The sequence below is a fragment of the Tenrec ecaudatus genome, chromosome 15 (assembly GCF_050624435.1).
Source record: "Tenrec ecaudatus isolate mTenEca1 chromosome 15, mTenEca1.hap1, whole genome shotgun sequence".
NCBI classification, from domain to species: domain Eukaryota; kingdom Metazoa; phylum Chordata; class Mammalia; order Afrosoricida; family Tenrecidae; genus Tenrec; species Tenrec ecaudatus.
The window spans coordinates 65,237,390-65,260,598 of record NC_134544.1 but is presented as its reverse complement, the minus strand read 5'-3'; the positions used below and the strand labels follow the sequence as shown (position 1 = coordinate 65,260,598).

Here is a 23,209-nt window from a genome sequence, read left to right as displayed (position 1 = left end):
CATTTTAGAAACCTAGCAACATATAATTCTGTAGAATTTGCATTCCAATAAATGTTAGCTTAAAGAATGCACCTGCTTGTTCCTATGACAATAGGCATAGTGAAATGATGCTCATACAGATGTGGTGATGATTGTTGCCCCTGATACTGCTGTTATTTTTCCCTTGAACAAGTCATCAAATTCTTCTCTGCTATCTACCATTCAACCACTTAACATGCCTCAGTGGGCAAAGCTATGTCTCCAAAGTCTAAAAGATATTTTGCTAGTAGTAAGAAACTAAAAGACTGCTGAATTGTTATTCCTGAGACAATTTTTATTGAAGTTGCTAATTAGATGATTACCAGTGCTCATGCATAATGCAGGAACAAAATATTTCACAGCTAAGCAAAGACAGGGTTCTATGGTTGCCTCCTAATCAGTATGTTTCAAAATACTTAAGTTGTTTTAAATACAAGGGACTCTTTTATGCTGTGCCTTACTGTGTGATAATACACTAAAACCATCCAAGTCACTATAAATATAGTCTGACATTTTTCATAGTGCAAAAGTTTGTTTTTAAATGTCTTTGTTTCTATACATTAATCTTTAAAAACACTGAAGCCATTACACTTCATAATGCATTATGTCATTAGGCATTTTAATTCACAGCCTAGTTACCATAAGAAATTACAATAAACATTACATTACTAAAGGATATATACTACCTCATATAGAGTGATTACTCCGTATGTCTGAGTTGGTTCTCGCCATTGAAGAAATATCTTCTCTTCAAAAGTACTTCCTTGGATAGATTCTGTAGGAACAGCTCCTGGGACTTAAAGGGATGTGGGGATGAATGTCTGAGTTAACTAAAGTCGAAAACACAATCAAAGTAGATTTTTCTAATGGAAGGATTTTATCTTCCACTGAGGCAAAATATATCAACAGTCAACAAATAAACACTCAAGTTTTCTTTTTAAAAACAAGAAAATTAAAATCATTTTAACTATATTCTCCTTATTAATAAAATAAGCTCACCATAAACCAAAATTCACTGCCATCAATCAATGCCGACTCACAGTGACCCTACAGGACATGGGAAGACAGTCTAGTGAGATTATGAGACTATACTGTTTATGGCAGTAGAAAGTCCAGTCTTTCAACCAATGAGTGGCAGGTGGTGTAGAACTGCTGACCTTGTGTCTCACAGACCAATGCTTAACTGTTATGCAACCAAGGGTTCCTAATTCACCATAGTTTCTTTAAAATTTTAAACAATTAAACAGACTTCAATACTTAAGGTTTTAAATAAATGCTTTCCTTCTTCAACAAGAAATGAAAAATATTATAATTGTAAGAATTTCATACTCTATTTGGTGGGCGTATAAATGGTAAAATCCATACTGGCAAAAAACAAGGCCATATTTTGTAAAGTTAAAGAAGCACATTTCATACAATCATATACCCTCTCACCTTTATATAGATTTCATACATTTCTTGTACATGTGCAACAAGAATGTTAATGTAGTAACATTTTAATTTTAAAAGTTGAAAACAAACCAAAGGACTTAATGAATTATGTTATGATGAATACTAAAAAGACTGAAAATAAAGGACAACTATGTAAACTATCATATCTGCATTGATTTATGATTAATTCTATAGAAGAAAAAGGTGATTTTTTTCTCTCAAACATGTTACAATTAGATAAAAATCCATATATAAACTAATGAGAGAACAAGGAAAGACCATATGAATCATATGATGACAATCATAAAAACATACATTAAATGCACATTTTCTGCAAACTTCAACCAGCTTTATATATATTTTTATAACTTTAATATTCCTGAGAAATGTTGATTTTCTAACTTCTCATATGATGAGCTTGAAACCCAGGACCTAAGGTTAGCTGATGTACAAACAAGGTCAGAAGTAAGAGACTGGGACACAAGTTGAATGAAGTAGAGACAGTTTTCTGAAGGACTTGAGATCCGAGGGGGGCTTGGAGAGATGGAGGAGACGTAACTTAGAGACACCAGAAGAACAGTTAACAGCAGCGGAGCTACAGCGAATGAAGCAAAACAAGGGACGCCACGAGAGCAGTGCTTGCAACTGATGCCAAGGTGCCCACGCTGAAGGACAGTCTGAGGGCAGAAGTCAGTGTAGAAGACGTGGAGGGCCAGGTCCCAGAATAAAGATAAACAGAAAATGGCACATGAAAGTATAGTTTAAGGATTAGTTTAATGTGAGTGAGAAGGGAGGACTAGAATCAGAAAAGACTAAAGCCCTGAATAATGAAAGAGAGGAGAAAAAAATCTACTATGCTTGAAATAGTAACAGCAGGAGTTTGGAATCAATTAAATGCTGACAGGCACTAAGATACATGGGCAGAAATGTGTGCACAATGCGGACACTTTCTTTCCTGGTAGACGAGGATGAGTTGGAAGACAGAAAAAGGGCTTCCAGGTTTAGCTCTGACAAACTGACTTGCATTGCTCTAATGTCAAATTAAGTGTCTATCTGGAAAAATGCTAACAAAACAATCGTCTGAAGGCATGGGAGAGCAACCAATGCAGGCCATCCTCTAGGCCAGCGGTTCTCCCCCTGTGGGCCGAGACCATGGGTATCAAACAACTGTTTCCCTGGGGTCACCAACTTAATAACAGTAGCAAAATGACAGTGAGGAAGTAGCAACGAAAATGATGTCATGGTTCTGGTCACCACAACACGAGGAACTGCATGAAAGGGTCGTGGCATGAGGAACATGAGAATCACTGCTCTAGGTGCTACGAAGGAGGAAGTAAGGTGAGGAGCACATTTATTTTTACTCGGTCTACCTTTTCCTTCTGTAGTAATAAGCACGGCACTGAGTAGGTAATAAACACTCAAAACACTTTGTTGGTTCTGCAAATGAAATGAACTGTGATTGATGAGGAGCCCTGGTGGCAAAGTGGTTACTATTTGGGTTGCTAACCAAAAGGTCAGTGGTTTGAAACCACCAGGAGCGCTGCAGGAAACAGATAATTCTTTCTACTCAAACTCACAGGGCAGTTCTACCCTGGCCTGTAGGATCACTGTGAGTCAGAACTGACTCAGTGGCAGTCAGTTTTGGTAGACATTTAATTCATGTTTTAATCAATCATCAAAATTATGCATCATGCTGCATAATAAATTAAACATCTACTTTTGTGAGGATTAAGCATTTATTCATTTAATGATCTTCCCTAATTCTTTGCCACTCTTTCTGATGCCTGGCATGTGATTTTTAGATTAAGTATACGATGCATTATCATAATATTTTATGTGTTATATGAATTTTATGGTACATTCGGGTCCTCTGAATAATCTATGTAAAAGCAAATTTATATCCATGGTAAGAGATTCAAGGCTCAAGCTTATAATTTAAAAACTTTATTATAATATTATATTTACTTTTTTCAGTAATTTCTGATGACATCCATAGTTCTTGCGAATGAAGACAATATCTAATTATAGCATTGTTTCTATGGAAAAATTATCTATTTCATGACCACGAACTTAACTAATTGATCAGCACGCTGGTACAAAGTGAGAGAAGTTTCTATTTTGTGCTGAAATTTTATCTAAACTACAAAAAATGTCTCTGAATGTCATTTCAATGTATTTAAATAAACATTCCATATAAATAATCTGATGGACTACCCCAAACAAGCTCTCAGTTCCACATGACAAGATATCTTAATCTAAGAATTACTTAGAGAAATAAGAATTATTACATATACATAACAGTAATTTGACTAGTAAAGAATTATAATAACTTTATCTTTATTCACTGTGATAGTTACATATTTTCATGTTAACTTGAAGATATATAAAAGTGTAGGGTTGTTAACCTTTCAATCAGGTTGCAGTCTAATGATCTCACTTGTAGATGCGACCGAGATATATAGCTCTCTAGAGGCATCTCTCTCATCTACCTACCTATCTATCTACCTACCTACCTACCTACCTACCTACCTACCTACCTACCTACCTACCTATCTATCTCTCTATCTACCTAGCTATCTAGCTATCTATCTGCCTTCTCCTTCCCATTTGCTGGTCACTCTGAGAGCTGCCAGATTTCTGCCATATTTTCCACCAAATATGCATACACATGACTTTGTACACACGGGTGTATTCTGCATTATTGCATGTGACTGCATGAGTCTGAAGAGCGACTCATGAACTATTATTGGAATTGAGTTGAACTGGGTTGGGATATTTTCTTGATATATAATTATTGCTTCATATAAAGTTCTTTGTTACACATATATGAGTGTCTGTGGGTCTGTGTCACTATTTAACCCAGCCTAGCCCATTTATCTTTCCCTCTTTCAATTAGTGCTTACACACACAAAACATGAATACACATTTGTAATATTCTATACATCAAGGATGTCTTTCTTCTACTTTCCTTATCAGTCTGTGAAATTTAAAAAACCCAAACCCCACTATGTAAAATACTATATTTCACAAAAACATATCATTAAAAGTACTCACGATCTTCATCTGTCTGGACTATGAGTTCTTGACTTTCCTTCCGTCCCTCAGGATTCATGAGGATGAGTTTCACACTAACATTGGTATACGGAGACAGATTAGTGATGGTGTGTTGAGGGTGTGAATTGTCAGTATCCCAGCTTACTTCATCTCGAACCTGTTCCTGTCCTCCAACTTGGTAACAATAGTGGACTGTGAGATTGTAACTATGGCAACGAGTTACATTATACCCAAATGGCTCCCAGCGGATAGTGATTTGTCGAGATTTGACCTCTACCACTTCCAGTTTTCTTGGGCCACGCATGGGATCTATTAAGAAAAAAAGAAAACAAAGGAGAGAAATACATAATAAAATTTCCAAAAATATTAAGTGTCACAGGTAGTCCTACTTTTCCTCAGTATCTGGTCTCTTCTTCATGAATAATAAAATCCCTACATTTTATCTGGGCAGAAGGTCACCCAGAATCAAGCCTAATTTCCCCAGGCTCTTCTATAATAAAGTGTGACCATGTGACTTGAATACAAGCTGTCAATAACAGTTTCTGGAAGATGTCCTTAAGAGAGAGGTTTCACTCCTTTCTCCCCTTGGCTAGGTTGAGGATACAATGATTGGAGCTTCTGTTGCCATAATGGACTATGAAGCATGGATGACCTAAGAATTCAAAGCCAGAATGAAGAAACCAAGCGCCCTTGGTCAACATAAATATGAAGGTGTCATTTAGTTTGTTTCTTGACTCCTCCTGCCACATACCCACCCACCCCAACCCAAAGTATTTTTTTAAAGCTCCATTATCTTAAACTTTTTCACATGTTGCTGTAAAAATATCATATTTCCAAAATACTCCCCGAGGAGAGAGGGTAACTGACAAACAAACACAGATGCCCTAGTGTTATATGAGTAAGTATACAGATGATCTCTTAGTCACCACAGAAGGCCTACTTATTTTCAAACTCAATTAGAAATAAATAATTAAACCTCTTTGCTTTGGGATTCTGATAGAAATAAAAATATCTCTAATATTGAAAGGACAGTGAATTATTTAATGTGGCTCTTCTTGACAAAATCTCTATGTAACTTCTACCAAATGACCTTTTCCTTCCTGGGTCGGGGTAAGTAAGTGGGGGTAAGGAATTGACAGAATTCAACTGTGACCAACTGCTACCAGGATTCATTGGGAGTGATATTCTGCTGTAAAATAGATATATATCTGAGAAGCAGGAGGGGGATTCTTACTCCTAGGAAGAGCCAGCACTGGAGCTCATCCTCTGGACCCTGAGATATCTTCCCAGAGACTCTCCTGGATCCAGATGACAGCTGTGATATCCGAGCAGCAGCAGCAGAACCAGAAGCCAGAGCATGAAAATGAGTGGTGGACTTCTCATCCCAGAGCAAGTAAGACTTTGGCTGCTTTGGAGCAGGAGGATGGCTTGTGGAATAGGGTGCCTCTGGGCACTCAATTGGGGGATGGGGGGGGTGGGCCTGGGTTCAATGTCCCCTGGAACTTGAACTGATTGCCTCTGGTTAAGGCTCACAGAAGAGTGGCATGTCCTTTGAGCATTTGTTAGCAGCCTTCCACGAACTTTGTTAAAAAACAAGTCCTGATGAAGAACTGTATCCTGAACATTCCTCACTGTTAATGCCCTCAGTAACCCGTTAATTATGAACATTGTGAGTTATAAACCACCACAATGGATTATAGACTCTAGATAAAAACATGGATTTCAGTTCGCATTTCAGGAGTTTCGGAAGATGCTAACCTAAAATATACTTGCCTTGCTTGTTTCAAGTGTAAAGAGAGATACCAAATGAGGAAAAAGCACGGGGAACTTGAGAATTAACAATGGCTACCATTTATTGTGTATTTCACCGACAACTGCAAGTATAGCACAGGCCTGAGCAATGTTTCACTCAATTATTTATAAGGTCACCGTGAGTTCAGGTCAACCTGACAGCAACTAACAACAATTGTGTATTTACCATGTACTGGCTGTTGTTACTGTGTGCGTGGTGTATGTTGTTTGTTGGTTTTCCAGTCAATCCTCAATCGTGGTAACCTCACACACGCATGGTAAAATTGTTTCACAAGGATTTCAAAGTTGCAATGTTTTGGAACCAAATTGCTAGGGCTGTTTCGTGAGGCTTCTGGTAATCTGCCAACCTTCCAGCTGGGATTTAACTAATAACTTGACCAATGTCAAGGTTTCAGTGTGGCACGTGAGTCCAGACCTGGTGAATAACTAAACAGATGGTCGTTTAACTTTCCGGTGGAACCACCACCCAAATAAAGAACAAAGGATAAAATGTAGACTGTCTCTCAATCATCAATAAAGCTCCATCAAAAGAATATAATAAAATAGAAGCTATTTTAATTATATTGAAAAATGGAACATATTAGTTTTAAATATATGTAATTTAAAATATAACGTAAAAGAATATAATAAAAATTGAATGCATTACTCTTGCGACCTAAGAGTCAGTACGGTTAAGGATTTCTCTCCTTTTACCTAACTGCACCGAGGCAGAACCTTCCACACCACGTTACCCTCCTCGATGCACCAAACAGCCCTGGCTAGAGAGGGGATGACCGGACCTTTGACTGGATTATGAACAAGGGTCGTGTCTTGTTTATCACTTGTGCATAAATTCTATGGGTCTATTTTCTCCATAATCTAGGACTCTGGGCACCGTATTCTCCTGAGACCAACAATAAGTTAAAACATTTAAAATTAATAACATTTTCATGTTATCTATGTAAGATGGAATTTACCTGCAAGATGTATATTCTGAAACCGTATAAGCTTTCATGCTACTACGCACTATAATAACTTAAGAGGGGTGTGAGTAGAAAGTACCCCAAGGACTCCTGAATGACATTTGTACAGAATGCTTCTTATTAACGACTACATGTTTAATACTGGTTACTAGTCTTGGGGAACACGGTCCTCAATATTTATTATTTCTAAATAAGTATATTTAGAAAAACATAAATGTTTTCCCATATAAGTGACTTTGTGTAATTTAAAGATGTCTGTTTTTAAATAATGCTGTGTGTGTTCAATGTTTACAAAAAGCTTTAATGATTTAGAGAGCCTTTACACACGGACAGATTACCATGCATCGCTTGGCCCTTTTCTGCATTAATCACAGGTCTCCGCAAAGACTGTTCTAAAGTATTTTACCAAGGTTTTCATCATTTTTACTTACTAATCAAATGAGTAAATGCTTCCTATATTAGTTTTAAAAGGCAGTGCGATTCTAACTTAATTTCGGAGGAAAACCACTTCCCACAGCATCAATAAAACTTCATTGCAGCAGTACTCCTCAGTCAGAAAATGCACACTCAAATGAAGCCTCCAGATCAAAAAACAAAACAAAGTAAGCAAGTTTTCTGTTTCTCTCCTGAGAAAGTTCTCTTGTAATACATACTCCCTTCCCAAGTATAATTAGCTCTCAGAATTCCATCATGGCAAAATCATATCTTAAAATTGTCATAAAATTGCCAAATAAAGGAGATAAGCCTAGTACCAGAACACCATCTCTAGGTCCCTGTTGTCATGCGAGATGATTCACACACTAGTGATGATTAGAGCCTGTGTGACAATCTCCATGACCAAGAACTCCTAGTCTCTGTTGTCATAGGTGGTAATTCACATGCTGGAGATGATACGAGGCTGTGTGAGGTCTGAACTTGGGATAGAAAGAGGCTTGCACTCATTCGTTTGCATTTAGCCAGGTCTCAAGTTCAAGATCTCAGCTAACCAAAGCCACACTATCTATAGAAGCTTTTCAAACAGAGTATCTTCATGCGTGTCCTTTGTGGGGCTACACCTATAGTGCTCTGTGTGTCTACCAAAATGTCACCATCAACATAGCAGGGCCACCTTATGTCTATGGGAGTGAAGAGGAATGTTCCTTAACTCTGATTCCCACACACTCTTCTCATTAGTTAAAAATTTGGAGAGAAGAAAAAATGGAGAGAAATGAGATTAATACCATGACACATTACAGAGAAAGTGAGTGCCTCAATGGATGTATGTATGTTTGTGATAAAAGCTATATGAACCCCCAATAAAATGATTTTTTAAAAAGGAAAGCAAGAAAGTGAGTGCTTGCGGTGAATGAGGGCAAGAGTTCAGTGACTTGAGGATTGGCTGATAAAGTCATCCCATTAACAAGAGTTGAATGGCCCAAGCTACCATATTCCTGTTATCACATCACTTCTCTGTTGATTATGTTTATAAGTCCATGACACGGCTACGTCCATAACTACAGGTACCTCAAACATTTCATTCATCCTGAGTAACTTCTTCAATCCAATGCTGCTTCTAGAAGTCATTCTCCAAAACTGAGTTCTGACCCACCATGGAATTAGACCAGTGGTTCTCAACCTGTGGGTGGAGACCCCTTTAGGTGTTGTACAATCCTTCCACGGGGGTTGCCTGATTCATAACAGTAGCAAACTTACAGTTATGAAGGAGCAACAAAAATAATTTTATGGTTGGGGGTCCTCACAACATGAGGAACTGCATTAAAGGGTTGCAGCATTAGGAAGGTTGAGGACCAATGACTTAGACGGATTCCATCATAAAGTGGCTCAAACATAACAATGGTGAGAATGGCACAGGACTAGCAATGATTCATTCTGTTTTATACTGGGTCGTAGGAGATGGAATGAACTAAACAGCAACTAACGACAACAAAATTAGAGTAGTATTTTATGATACTTTATCCTCAGTATTTCTGGAGGAGCCATTTCTATTAAAATGTCAACTGAATATTAACCTGGAGTTATAATGATGAACACTGAAGACTTTTAAGGGCTTTATAGTTAGAAGATATCCACTGTAGAAAGAAATGATAAGTTCCCAATCAGAAATGTATAACGTCAGTAAATAATTATGATTCACAAGCATTTCTGGGACTAGCCCATAACCACTGCCAAAAAACCTTGGCATACCACCACCACCATCTATTTACAAGGTATAAATATCTTAGGATACGATAATAGGGTAATAAATACATTCATAAAACGACTATTGGTAGAATTTGGTTCCTCTTTCCTCATAATTCGAAAGATGCTTTTGAGGATTGCAATGATTCCAGGACATTTCTGCTCACATTCACACCTTTGGGCTCATTGGCATTTCCCCCTTCCTGGAATGACATCAGCACAGGCCCCAGTACTGCGACTCATGAGGCCATCCAGTGCGAATTGTGCCCTCTGACTCATGACAAGAGACCAGAATGGTCTCCCCGAGGAATGCAGTGGCGATCATGCCTTCAGCTTAGTCAGGGAGTTCTTACCTGTTCCCCCACTGGCAGCAGCAGCATTTTTCATTCTGTTCTCTTTCTGCCAACTGAGCCAGACTTCAAGCAGAGAGGGCCGACAGCTGCAGTCCTGACCCAAGGGACCAGCAGACCCAGTTCTCACCTCTAGCACTTTCCCATCCTACTTAATCAGTGACCCTGGCTCTTTCTACCTGCAGTCCTGTTTTCCCATGAGCAAGGGTAGTAACTGGCTGATAGGATCAATTTCTATTACTAGTTCAATTCACAGCTCATTTCTTTGGCACTCTATACTTTACCTTCTATTACTACTATAGTATTTCTTCAGAAGCTCAATTTCAGAACCTGTGAGTGATATTTGGTTGTAATGTTAAGATCCTGTCTTTCATAATCAAAAACACAGATTACAGCCAACGCGCCTGGTAACGGGTACTCTTCTCTACCGCTTTATGAACTACCGACGTCTATTCCATTAAAAGGAATGATGCCAGCGATGACATGATGGGCCCTCTCCACTACCACCGCTTATTCTCTTCTTGCCTCAGCGGACACAAAAAAGAGGGAGACAAGATAATAAGGCAATGGGTTGATTTAGCTAGTATTCATACATTAAATCAAAGAGCTGATTGACTAATATTGTCGGCTTACATTTGCATCCCAAGGGATTCAACATTTCCCAACAGCAGGACTCAAGGCATGTGGCATTGTGTTCAAGCATCATAACTAGTAACTGTAATTGTTGAGTTAGCCAATACTTTCATGTGATTTAAAAAACACAAAAAAGTTCCCATAGGAAGATCTGTTGACAAACTATCAGTTTTTGTTTATACATATTAGTGGACATCTCAAAGGAGTTAGGTCATTGGGGGCCACCTCTTGAAGTTGTGTTATAATTTTTTTGTTTAGGATCGATGAACCCATAGAGCTAGCAAGTAGAATAAGGAATTCAGGGGGTGGGGGTACAGCGGTGATGGGGAGGAAGGGGAGATGGTCCATGTTGAAAAGAAATGTTTGGAAACTGACTATGGCAGCAAATATACAATTCTGTTGTAAATAATTGAACTATGGAATGATATATGTATTAATTCTCAAACAATAATAATAATTGCTCTTTGTCGGGCACGTTGAAAATATTTACTTAGTTGAAACTACTACTGCAGGTACTTAACCAAGTGCCATGTGGCAGCGAGGAATAATTAAACCCAAATGAAGACCGAACATGATGGTGGGACAAGAGGATAGTAAAAGGAAATAGAGGAAAGAACCAGAAGGCAAAGGACATTTATAGAGGCCTAAATACAGGCATGTGCATATGTAAATACATATATAATGAGAGGGGAATAGAACTATGTACTCATATATGTATGTTAAGAATTAAGGTTACAGATGGACATTGGGCCTCAACTCAAGTACTCCCTCAACACAAGAACACTTTGTTCTAACAATCAAGCAAGTTGTGATGCTCACCTTCCCAACACAGTCACTGAAGACAAAATGGGTGCATAAGCAAATGTGGTGAAGAAAGTTGATGGTGCCCAGCTATCAAACGATTTCGTGTCTGGGGTCTTAAAGGCTTGAAGATAAACTAGCAGCCATCTAGCCCAGAAGCAACAAAACCCACATGGAAGAAGTACACCAGCCAGTGTGATCATGAGGTGTTGATAGGATCAGGTATCAGCCATCTAAGACCTGGAGCAAAACCATACCCAAGGTGAATGGATAGAGAAACGCTGGTGCGTATACACAGTGGAGTGAATACCACGCATCCTCACAGAACAGCTATGAAACACCTCATGGCAAAGTTCAAAACACACAGGCTATAACAAATGCTGGAGGGGGTATGGGGAATGGGCATGGAAACACTAAAACCCTCAAGCACTACTGGAAGGCCTGGAGAACTATAAATCACTGTGGAAAGCAGGCTGGTACTTTCTCAAACAAATGGGATTAGAAATGCCATATGCTCCAGCAATCCTACTACTTGGTAAAGACTTTAAAGAAAAAAGGAGCAAAACACAAGCAGATATACGAGGGGACACCCCCCCCCCCCATTCCGGAATTTCACTGGTTGGAGTTGAGCTTCCTTAGTACACATTTTTCCCTCTAGATGAGCATCTGGCAACTTGGTCTGAGTTAGTGCACCCAGTGGTGTAGGCTAGGAAGGTTCTCTCTGGTCACAGTGAATTTTTTCATAAAAACAATATTGCTTGAACCTAGTGTGTCAGTCTGGGTAGACTAGAGGAACAAATCTAAGGAGACTCATATGTGTATTAGAAAGAATTTTATATACAAGAGCAGTTGAATATTGAGAAAACATCCCAGCCCAGCCCAGATCAAGTTCATAAGTGTGATATTAGCCTATATGTCTGATACCAATATATAAATTCCTCGAGACTCATGAAAAACATGCAATGATGCAGAATGCAGGAAGATCACAGGCAATGGATGCTGAGTGCAGGAAGATCAATGGCAATCTAGTAGTGTTGTAAGGATCTTAGTGCTGGCAGGGGTCTCCATGTGTCTTCTCCATCTCCAGAGCTCTGGCTCCATTAGCTTTTCTCCATGTGTCTTCTCCACAGGGATGTCTCACAAGGAATTATTAGAGAGAAAGTATCTCCTGCCACCAAGAAGGAAATACAGGAGTTCCCAGAATCCTCAGGAGAAGGCCATGCCCACACACAGTACTCATTCCTGTATCCTGATTGATAGGCTAGACTCCACTCCTATACTTTAATCCTCAAATTGACACCAGACTATATAACTACACCTAGTTTTTTGTGAGGGCCGATTTAAGAGAACAGCCTGCAGCTGTGAAAGTTTGTTTCCTGATTAGGTAAAATGTCGCAGAAACTGTTGTGATGTTGAACACAGCTTACAAGGACAGCACTATGGGAAAAACTCAAGTGTATGAATGGTTTTCTCATTTCAAAAAAGGTGAAATATCAAATGATGACAAACCGCATTCTAGATGTCCATCAACTTTCCAAATGGACAAAAAACTAGACTTGTGGATTTGGAGTTCATTCTACCAGGTCAGACTGTTAATCAAGCTTTCTATTTAAAGGTTTTGAAACAATTGCATAACAGTGTGGGACCCCATGTGTGTGGCTGATGGGGTTTTGCCACCACAACAATGTACCTGCTCATGCAGTCATCTCAGTGAGTCAGTGTTTGGTGAAAAACGCCATGCCCTGTTGCCCCATGCACCTTATTCACGCCTCGCTCCATGCAATTTCCTTTTGTTCCACAAATGCAGAGGGATATGAAAGGACAGTGGTTTGATGACATAGAAGAGGTGAAGAAGCAAAAAAAAAAAATGAGGAAGGTGCTATCAGTCATGCAAACAGATGAGTTTGAAAAATGTATCCAAGAATGGAATCACATATTTGACAAATATATAAAGTATAATAGAGAGTACTTTGAAAGTGATAAGGTTGTTTTGTAAAAAAATGTAAGTACATAGCTTTGAAAAAATTCCAGTTTTTTGGGGGGGAACCCCTCGTACACATGTCTATGTTTATCACAGCATAATTCAAAATAGCAAGAAGATGGAAACAATCTAAATGCCCACTGGTAGAGGAAGGGATAAATAAACCTTGGTACATACACTGAAAGGAATTCTACCATCATTAAAGAATAAAGATGGAACTGTCACAACAGGGAAGCACTGGAAAACGATTACACTGAGAGAAGTGAGATGATCTCATACAGACACATATTGTGTGAGATCATTGATACCAATGAAAAATATCTGCAAGAATTTTACAAGAGCTGCAAGAACCCCCAACAAAATGATTTCTTAAAAAAGAAAAGAAAAAAAATCAAGGGAAAGACTTTTCATACCAAAATAGAAACACATTTTGATGAGCTGATGGTTATGGAGGGATGAGGAGCAGCCACTGAGAAAGGAAGGGTGGGGTAGTTTGTTAGTCTGGGTAAACTAGGGGAATAAATCATCCACATAAACTCATATATATCTATATATATGACAGTTTTATATAACAAGTAAGTGTACAGTAAGAAAGCATCCCAACCCAGTGCTGTCCAAACCCGTAAGTCTAACATTAGCCCATATGTCCGATACCGATCTACAAAGTCCTCCTCAAAACACATGCAATGACACTGATGCAGGAGGAAAGCCGAATCAGTGAGCATGTAAGCATCTCAGCACTGGCAGGAGTCTCTACACGGCTGCTCCAGCACCCTGGAATATATCAGGGTAGGTCCATGTGGCTTCACCTCAGGAAGTGAGCCTTGCCAGCTGAAGCAGGGAACTGGCTAAAACAGCTGCACCCTGGTCCGACCATCAGAAAGCAAGAGAGCTGAGAACTAGAAAGGTGAGGCTCACCGAGCCATTTATTTGATTGATCCCACATGTGATTATCCGCCTTCAATTGATCCCACATGTGTTTATCAACCATGTTGGTACAATAAACCTTATATCAGGGAGTTAATTAATTTTTTAAATAGAATATTAGTATGGTAGAGAATAACAGGAATGTAACTTCCCAGTACATGATGATAGTTTGGTGCAGAATAGAAAAAGCATCCCTTCCTCAAGACCCTTAAACACTGCTGACAACCCATGAACGAGTTCTGACACGGACTTAAAAAAGTTTGTGGGAAAACAGAATGGAAGGATAATAGAATTTTTTCATGAGATTGTTGAATCCCCCTTTTATGAATCTCTGAGGTTAATGATATGAAAGTGCACTCTGTTTATATAATGCATGAGCTGCACGATTGTGCAGTGGCCATGTTTGTATCAGTTTACATGTGCACTTGTATATGTGTTTACATGTGTTATTAAAAAATATGTAGCTCTGTAAATTTCCACCCAATGCACAATGATTTATCTCTATTTACCTAGCACAGCAGAGGAGGACGAAAGATCAGGTATCAGAGGAGGAGATGGAATGTGAGGCTCAATGCCTCAGTGAGCAATAACTTCTTTACCCATGAGACCAGAAGACCGGGGTCGTGTCTGGTGGCTAATACTGACCATGCTGATCAAAGAGGCAACAGAGAATCCTGTTCAAAAGGAAAAAAATGCAGAACAGAATTCCAAATTCCCATGCTATCCAGATGGCTTTTTAACTATGAAGAGCTACTTCCTTGGGATTATCTTAAAAAACTTAAGCTAAAAATATCATTTGAAGTCTTATTAAAACCAAATATTAGTTTAATTTAACTAGTAAATGTCTGTCTTGGACACTGACTTTTTATAACAACGATCTACAATGGATCAAATTGACAATGGCAAACTGGAAGATGTGGTAGGCAACTTGGAGGGTCAGGGAATTTATGTTAATTGGTGAGAGACAATTTGAAAAAGTAAGGTAAGACTATTCATAAGTACTGAAAAATGTAATCAATGTCATTGAATTGTCTCTATAGAAATGTTGCATAGCATATTTTGCTACAGTTAGTTTTAACTACAACAAAATGAAAAAATAGCCTAAATTCATATATATATATATATATATATATCCCCCTTTTCACTGATATTTATGTGCTCTGCATACTAACATTTCTTGAGAACTTATTTTTAGTTTAACAACTAAATTTCAAATGTTAACTACCGGTAAGTCTTCTGGTACATCAGGTCTGCAGAAGTGAGGCATATATACTGACAGAGATGTATCAATTCTCTTTTCAGGAAATTACTACTATTTACTTGAATTCAAAATATATGGTGGATACATATTCTGCACACATATTTTGAGTACATTTATAATAGCTATAGTTGATTTTCAGAAAGTGTCAATTCCAGTTACTCTTCCTTGTTCTAATCTATTCCTCATGCCACTGGCAGAATGTCTTCCATATTCAACAATAACTCCTGCCTGTTATCAGCTGAACCAAGAAAGCAATGTTCTCATCAGCAAGTAACATCTATTAAAGCGATCACATAACCATTCTTGCCTTCCACCCAAGCCAGGTGAATCTATGTGAAACTCAAATGCAGTGTACTCAAATTTATATCCAAGTTTAATACACTCCAATATTAATATCTCTGTTCAGACAGATCTGCATATACACAGGACTGTTCAGCTTTTTATCTGTCAAAAAGTAACCTTCAGTTGCTTGAAATCTTGGCTTAAACCCTACCTCTTTTATGAATATTTCTTCTTAGTTCAAATATAAATTCAGAGACTTTCATAGACTAGATGTTGTTGGGGTCATCAAGACAGTTCCAAACCCATGTGCAACTGAACGAAAGATTGCTTATTTGTGTGCCTTCCTCCCAATTGTCAGGTAGCAGCCACTGTGTCCATGCATCTCTCTGACAGTGTTCCTATTTTTTGCTGACTCTGTACTTCACCAAGGAGGATATGGTTCTCTAGGGACTGTCCCCCACTGCACCACCTTGAAACTGTCTCAAGCACATAAGAAGTCATCTCACCATCCTTGCTTCTAACGAGCATCCTGCCCATGCTGCTAAGACAGATTTTCTTTTCTTCCAGCAGCCCATGATTTATTCAATATTCTTCACCCAAATCATAATTAAATGGTCAAAATCCTAATGAATATATGCTGAATGTATGTTTAAATTTTTTATTGAATTCTATCACAAAATCTCTCATACACATACTTTATCCTAGAAAATGGCTGTATTTTTTAACACTTTTTGGTAAAAGGTACAATATAACACTTTTTGGTAAAAGGTACAATATAAAATAAAGAACAAGGAACATTTGGCTCAGTTCCTTATGTTATATAAGTAAATTCAGGAATTTTCATCTTTCCTCCAGTATTTACCTATTTTCTATTAAAAAAATAATCCAAACTTCCTTTCAAAGAGTCGATGTTGACTCTACCCTAAAGGGCAGGGTAGAACTGCCCTTGTGAGTTTCCAAGCCTGTAACTCTTTATGGGAGTAGAAAGTTCCATCTGTCTACCCTGTGACTTTACCTCTGTTTTACTATACTGCTTTAAAAGAAGCCACATATCACTAAAAACATGATTTCTACTACATGGGAGTATTTCAGTTTTGTCAGAGATCCCTGGCGACATTTCCAAAGGGTAAAGTTCACCAGTACAGAAGGAACCTACGACTATGGAGCAAAATCACAAGCTTGCATTTTTTCCATGCAATGGAATGAACACACTGCAATTCATCCTATAGATGAACTTTACAAGAAAACAGTTGAATGAAATAAACAAGAATCTGCAGTAAACTACCTCCTTGGTATTTACATCAGACTATATAAAACAGGAGGAGGCAAAATGGTTTTCACAGAGTTTTTCAAACCTGTCAGAAATTGGTTTGGAATTGGTTGTGACCCTTTCTAATCCCCCTGAAGCCATGATGCTCACAAGCAGTCTTAAAAGATTGGAAGATATTTTACCCAGAGCAGAAGCATTCCCCATCTATTAATATTTGTGTGTTGTTGCTATAGACATCCTCTTACAGAAGGGTCACGGGGAGATGAGTCAGTCAGGGTGCAAGGTAGCAACGGTGAAACATACAATTTTCCTTTAGTTCTTTAATGCTTCTTCCTTGCCCCCATCCCCCAATATCATGATCCCAATTCTACCTTACAAGTCTGGCTAGACCAGAGGTTGTACACTGGTACAGATAGGAACTGGAAACACAGAGAATCCAGGACAGATGATCCCTTCAGGACCAGTGGTGAGAGTGGCGATACCCAGGGGGTGGAGGGGAGGTGGGGCAGAAAGGGGGAATGGATTACTAGGATCTACATATAAGCCCCTCCCTGGGGGACGGACAACAGAAAAGTGGGTGAAGGGAGACGTTGGACAGTGTAAGACATGAAAAAATATTAATAATTTATAAATTATCAAGGGTTCATGAGGAAGGGGTGTGGGGAGTAAGAGGGAAAAAATGAGGACCTGATACCAAGGGCTCAAGAAAAGAGCAAAAGTTTTGAGAATAATGATGGCAACCAATGTCCAAATGTGCTTGACACAATGGATGCATGTATGGATTGTGATACTAGCCCCCAATAAAATGGTTATATATATATATATATATATATATATATATATATATATATATATATATAATTCATTCAAGAAAAAAAGTCCATCAAATAAAATGTTAGTTATATATATATGCATACACATATATATGTATACTATATGATATACACACACGGATATCTCGAGATAATACAGATAAATGTTACATAAAACACATTTAATTGCTGAGAGCCTTCTTATTTTGGTTTATATAAACTATGTGTGATGATATGGTTTTCTCTTGGAAGTTGTAGGAGCCCGGCAAATGGTCTCACAAAAGTCCAGCCTCTATTGTGAGAGACTGAGAGCTATATGCTGTGCACACCAACCCTTATATGAGGAATTGATAGCTATGCTGTAATTATATTCTGTGCTTTCATTAATTTTTTAAAATTACCTAAATTCCCATTAACTTGGGAATGGGTAAACAAAATGTGGCACATACACATAATGGATTACTACTCAGTCAAACGGTGGAGTGATGTCTTGATACAATGCTAATATTGTAAATGGCACTTGAAGACATTGGCTTGAGTGAAATAACTAATACACAAATGGAAAAATATTGTATGACTTCATATATACAAATACAAGCAAAGCCAAATAGATCAATTTGCTAGTGGTTACCAGGGGCAGGAGGGAGGGAAGAAGAAAGGGGGCTATTGGTGATGAGAGGTTGTGCTGATTAAAGACAGGGCTGTCTGGCTGAGTACTCAAGGAGAAGCAACCGAGAAAAGAAGGAGAATGGTTGCCAACTCTAAGGATGTAATCAATGTCATTAAATTGCACGTGTAGAAACGGCTGAATTTGTATGGGTTTTGTGTGTATCTTATCAAATAATGACATACATAAAATAAATTATTTAAAAATTAAATTTAGGGGGAAAACATATGATTGACAAGTTCATATTTTAAAACCTAAGTGTTCTATCCTTCTCATCTTCCAGGAAATTTGCATTGTTATTGGGTAGAGAGTTGTTTCTATCAGGACAGTGTAATGTTAGAACTCCACTAATAGATTACCACAGGGGAAATGAGATTATTTCTATTCCTCTAAACCAGGGGTGGCAATGAGAACCTTGCAATCAACAATATCAGCTAGTATCACATGCCTACCAAAGAGAAGCTGTTCCAACTATTACATTAGGGGTGAATTAATTACGTGTTAACCTGATAATTTTGTATGGCTCTCATAAGACATTATAAGTATCCAAATGGTCCTTGACAGTATACGGGTTCCCCATACCTACTCCAAATAATAAATAATGCAAAAGAAAAGAAAATACTAGTAATTTTGCACAAAATATTTGAGCCCTCTGCTGAATTTTCTCCAGACCATGCTCTCAAATTAATGCCAGTTTGCGCCTAAAGATATTTTACGTATGTAATCCTTTGTATTTTCCTACCTTTCTAACTTTGCAATGTTACTTTACCAAACCTTTCAAATATTAACCTGAAATAAGAAAAAGCATAATTTTCTGATCTGAAGAAAGAGTGGTAATGTGGATTTTCCTGGAAGCCAGGTTATCAATCAATTGTTTATTGAAAGGGTACTGAATTCACAGTCATTTATTCTAACAAAATTGTAAGCCTGTCATATTTTTCATAACACTTCAAGAGTAGTCTATTACAATTTTCTCCTTCAAATTAACTTTCGTCTACTGATTTTCGAACACTTACCTTGGAAAGAGTTCCGGGTATCCCCTCTCTCCTCGAGCTGCAGGCGAGAGGTGTTGTGGGGTAAAGGCCCTCAGGAGCAGCATATTCTTTCATCACTCATAAACTCCTCACACCCCTGAAATTCTGATATGTAACATTTTAAGTAGGCAGGGGGATTCTAGGGCCTCAGGATGGTACAAACTGTTAAACTGCATGGCTGCTCTCCCAAAGCTTGGATGCTTGAGCCTACCCAGAAGTGCCTCTGAAGAAAGGCCAGGCAATTAACTCTGAAATAATAGCCATTAAAAAATCCTATGACACTCAGTTGTACTGTTATACACATGGGGTTTTCATGAGTCAAATTTGATTTCATGGCAAATGGACTGGTTTAGGGACCTATGGTTCATGGTCATGAGTAGTTTTACAGGTTTCTTGGTTATTTTCTTACTACCCTTCTCCCACTTCTTTAGAACAAATGAATTATAATGATGTGCACATATGTATATAATGTTAACATCTGGAAAATGTGTGATGTGCGAACAATAAAAGAGCACAATGTTGGTATCAGTTTAATTGCTGCTGTCTCTTCCTTTTTTAAACCTGCTATGTTTTCTAGACACTTTATTGAATAAAATGCCACCGGTAGTACTACCCAATAGGGAGCATTATATGAGCTGATTCCATACTTTAAGAAATTAATTATGGTCCATTGAGCCACATTTCTTTCCTGTGTAGTCTTATTTTCCATTGTTGTTGGGTGCTAGGCTGCCAATTCTTACTCATACAGATTCTGTCGGACAGAGTAGAACTGCATCACAGGTTTTTCTTGGCTGTAATCTTTACAGATCAGACAATCATATATTTATACTCTGGAGTCAATGGGTGAGTCTGAATAGTCAAACTTGTATTTAACACTTTGTGGACTGATTATTTCAAGCCCAAACTATTGTGTACAGCAGGTCGTTTTCCCACAATTGAATGCAAAATGAAAACATCTTCATTATACTTTATTTACACATCAAGCATTTAAAGGTAAACTATTACATATATTTAACAATTTGGGGGGGGTACAGTATACTGTTCAGCATTTACTTACATGGAACAGTACACCAAGTTTTGCAAACATATTACATTTTTAACACTTTCCTTTGGGAGAAGATACTCTATATACCTTAGTGGATTTTCCCCCCTGCTAGTTCTTGTTTTTTTTTTTTCTAAAACATGGTGTTATCCGGAGCTCTTCTAGAGATATTGGAAAAATGCCAGGCTCAGTTTGAATGATAATTATCAGTTACATATGCACTTGCTAAATCTAGTAGGAAACGTTTGTATTTATTTATTTAGTTAAATTATACTTTAAGTAAATTTTAACTGCATTGAATGAAGGACAGTTGATCAAAAAAGATGGCTGCTTTTATATTATGTTATACTTTTAAATAAAATTTCAATGGTTTATGAGTATATAATTTTCATACCATGTAATCCAATGGTTTAAATACATTAAAAATGTGTGCTATTATCAACATAATTTTAGAAAATTTTCTTAATTCTTGTATTTCTCCTATTTCCCCCGTGCAATCCCTGCCATAAACCTAAGACTATGAATCCAGTTACTCTCCCTATAGATTTATAAACTCCTACAAAATAACAAATAAAAAAACACCAACAACCCAACAAAACAAATACCACAGAAAACACTGAATTGTTTTTATCAGGTATTCAGAATTTAAGCTCTAGTACAATTCCCTTCTCTGTTCTTGCATGTTATCAGCCCTTAGATCACACAGGTTGTATCTTCTTCCATGTAGACTTATTTGAAACCACACTTAGATGGCTGCTTGTTTGCAGACAAGCCTTTAGGATCCTAGAGGATATTCCTTCTAATAGCCAGTCACCATGTGATTTCCTCACCATACTTTGTTATAACACTTATATCTTCAGTGATCTGTTCGTGAGGGAAAGTATCCAGTAAGGTAGTGTCTTAAGAATGAATTTTTCTTAGATTAGAGCTTACAATTAAGTATAAGCTCAAAAATCCCTTCATAGATCTATGATGTGGACATCTCCCTGATCCACATTAGAGACATCATTATCATTTTATTTGGGAGTATTAGACTAATACCCATGGGACATATATAATTCTGCCTAATATTTTAATATGTATTTTGTTAAATTTACACAGTTTTTAATTTTCAAAACATTTTCATTTTGTTTTGTTTTTATTAAATACTTTTATTGGGGCCTCATACAGCTCTTATCACAATCCATACATTCATCCATTGTGTCAAGCACATTTGTACATAGGTTGCCATCATCATTTTCAAAGCATTTTATTTCTACTTGAGTCCTTGATATCAGCTCCTCATTTTCCCTCCCACACCCTCCCAACTCTCTAAATAAACCCTTGATAAATTATAATTATTTTCGCATCTTACACCGTCCGTTGACTCCCTTCACTCACTTTTCTTTTGTTTGTCCCCCTGGAAGGGGGTTATATGTCCATCCTTGTGATCCATTTCCCCTTGTACCCCCCTACCATCCTCTTACTCTCCTGGTATCTCTATTCTCATTATTGGTCCTGAGGGGTTTACCTGTCTTGGATTCCCTTTGTTGTGGGCTCTTATCTGTAGCAGTGTACGTATTCTGGTCTAGTCAGATTTGTAAGGTAGTACTGAAGTCATGATAGTGGGGAGAAGGAAGCACCAAAGAATTAAAGAAAGTTGTATGTTTCCTTGGTGCTATACTGAACCCTGACTGGCTCCTCTCTTCCTAGTGACCCTTCTGTGAGGGGATGTCCAATTGTCTACAGATGGGCTTTGGGTCTCCATTCCACAACCCCCACCCTTTCACATTGGTATGATTTTGATCTGGGTCTTAAATGCCTGATCCATCAACACCCCATGATCACACAGGCTGGTTTGCTTCTTCCATGTGGGCTTTGTTGCTTCTGAGCTAGATGGCCACTTGTTTGTCTTCAAGCCTTTAAGACCCCAGAAGCAATATATTTTGCTAGACGGGCACCATCAACTTTCTTCATCACATTTGCTTATGCACCCATTTTGTCTTCAGTGATCATATTGGGAAGGTAGGCATCACAGAATGCTGGATTATTAGAACAAAGGGTTCTTGAGTTGAGGGAGTACTTGATTTGAGGCCCAATGTCCATCTGTTACCTTAATACCTAACACATAAATAAAATACATAGATCTATTTCCCTCCCATCATATATAAATATATTTATATATGTACATGCCTATATTTAGACCTCTATAAATGCCCTTTGCCTCCTAGTTCTTTTTACTATTTCCTTTTACTTTCCACTTGTCCCATTATCATGTTTGGCCTTCATTTGGGTTTCAGTACTTCCTCTCAGTTACATTGCCCTTATTAAGCCCCTCTAGGCATCCTATGCCCTTCTCTCCAAAGGTTTTAGTTCACTTGCTATTCCCTTGTCCCTGGGTTGGTTGATCCCCTCCCTCTCTTTTTTCCTACCTCCCCTTCTTGCTTGTCCCCCCAGAACCATCAGTCCCATTGTTTTCTGCTCCAAATGGTTTATCCTGACAATCTTATCTAGATAGACATTCAGAGACATTAATAAGTACAAAAATAAGGCAAAGCCAAACAAAACAACAAAGGAAGACAAAACCACCACACACACACACACACACACACACACACACACTAACAACAGCAAAAAGAAGCCAATGACAAAAAAAAAAAAAAAAGAAAAGCCTGTAAGTAGTTCCAGGTCTGTCTTTTGATCTTCAGGAGTGTT

At 38.0% G+C, this 23,209-nt stretch overlaps 1 protein-coding gene across 7 annotated transcripts in view; it reads right to left on the bottom strand.

Moving 5' to 3' along the window:
• Positions 1-23,209, bottom strand: part of PTPRM (protein tyrosine phosphatase receptor type M) — a 901,381-nt gene that overhangs the window by 401,031 nt on the left and 477,141 nt on the right. For all 7 annotated transcript variants that reach the window (XM_075533118.1, XM_075533119.1, XM_075533122.1 and 4 more), the window contains 2 exons: positions 4,504-4,812; positions 705-814 (listed from right to left, as the gene is read on the bottom strand). In XM_075533118.1, the coding sequence (XP_075389233.1) occupies positions 705-814; positions 4,504-4,812 (419 nt within the window). The remainder of the gene's footprint in view (positions 1-704; positions 815-4,503; positions 4,813-23,209) is intronic.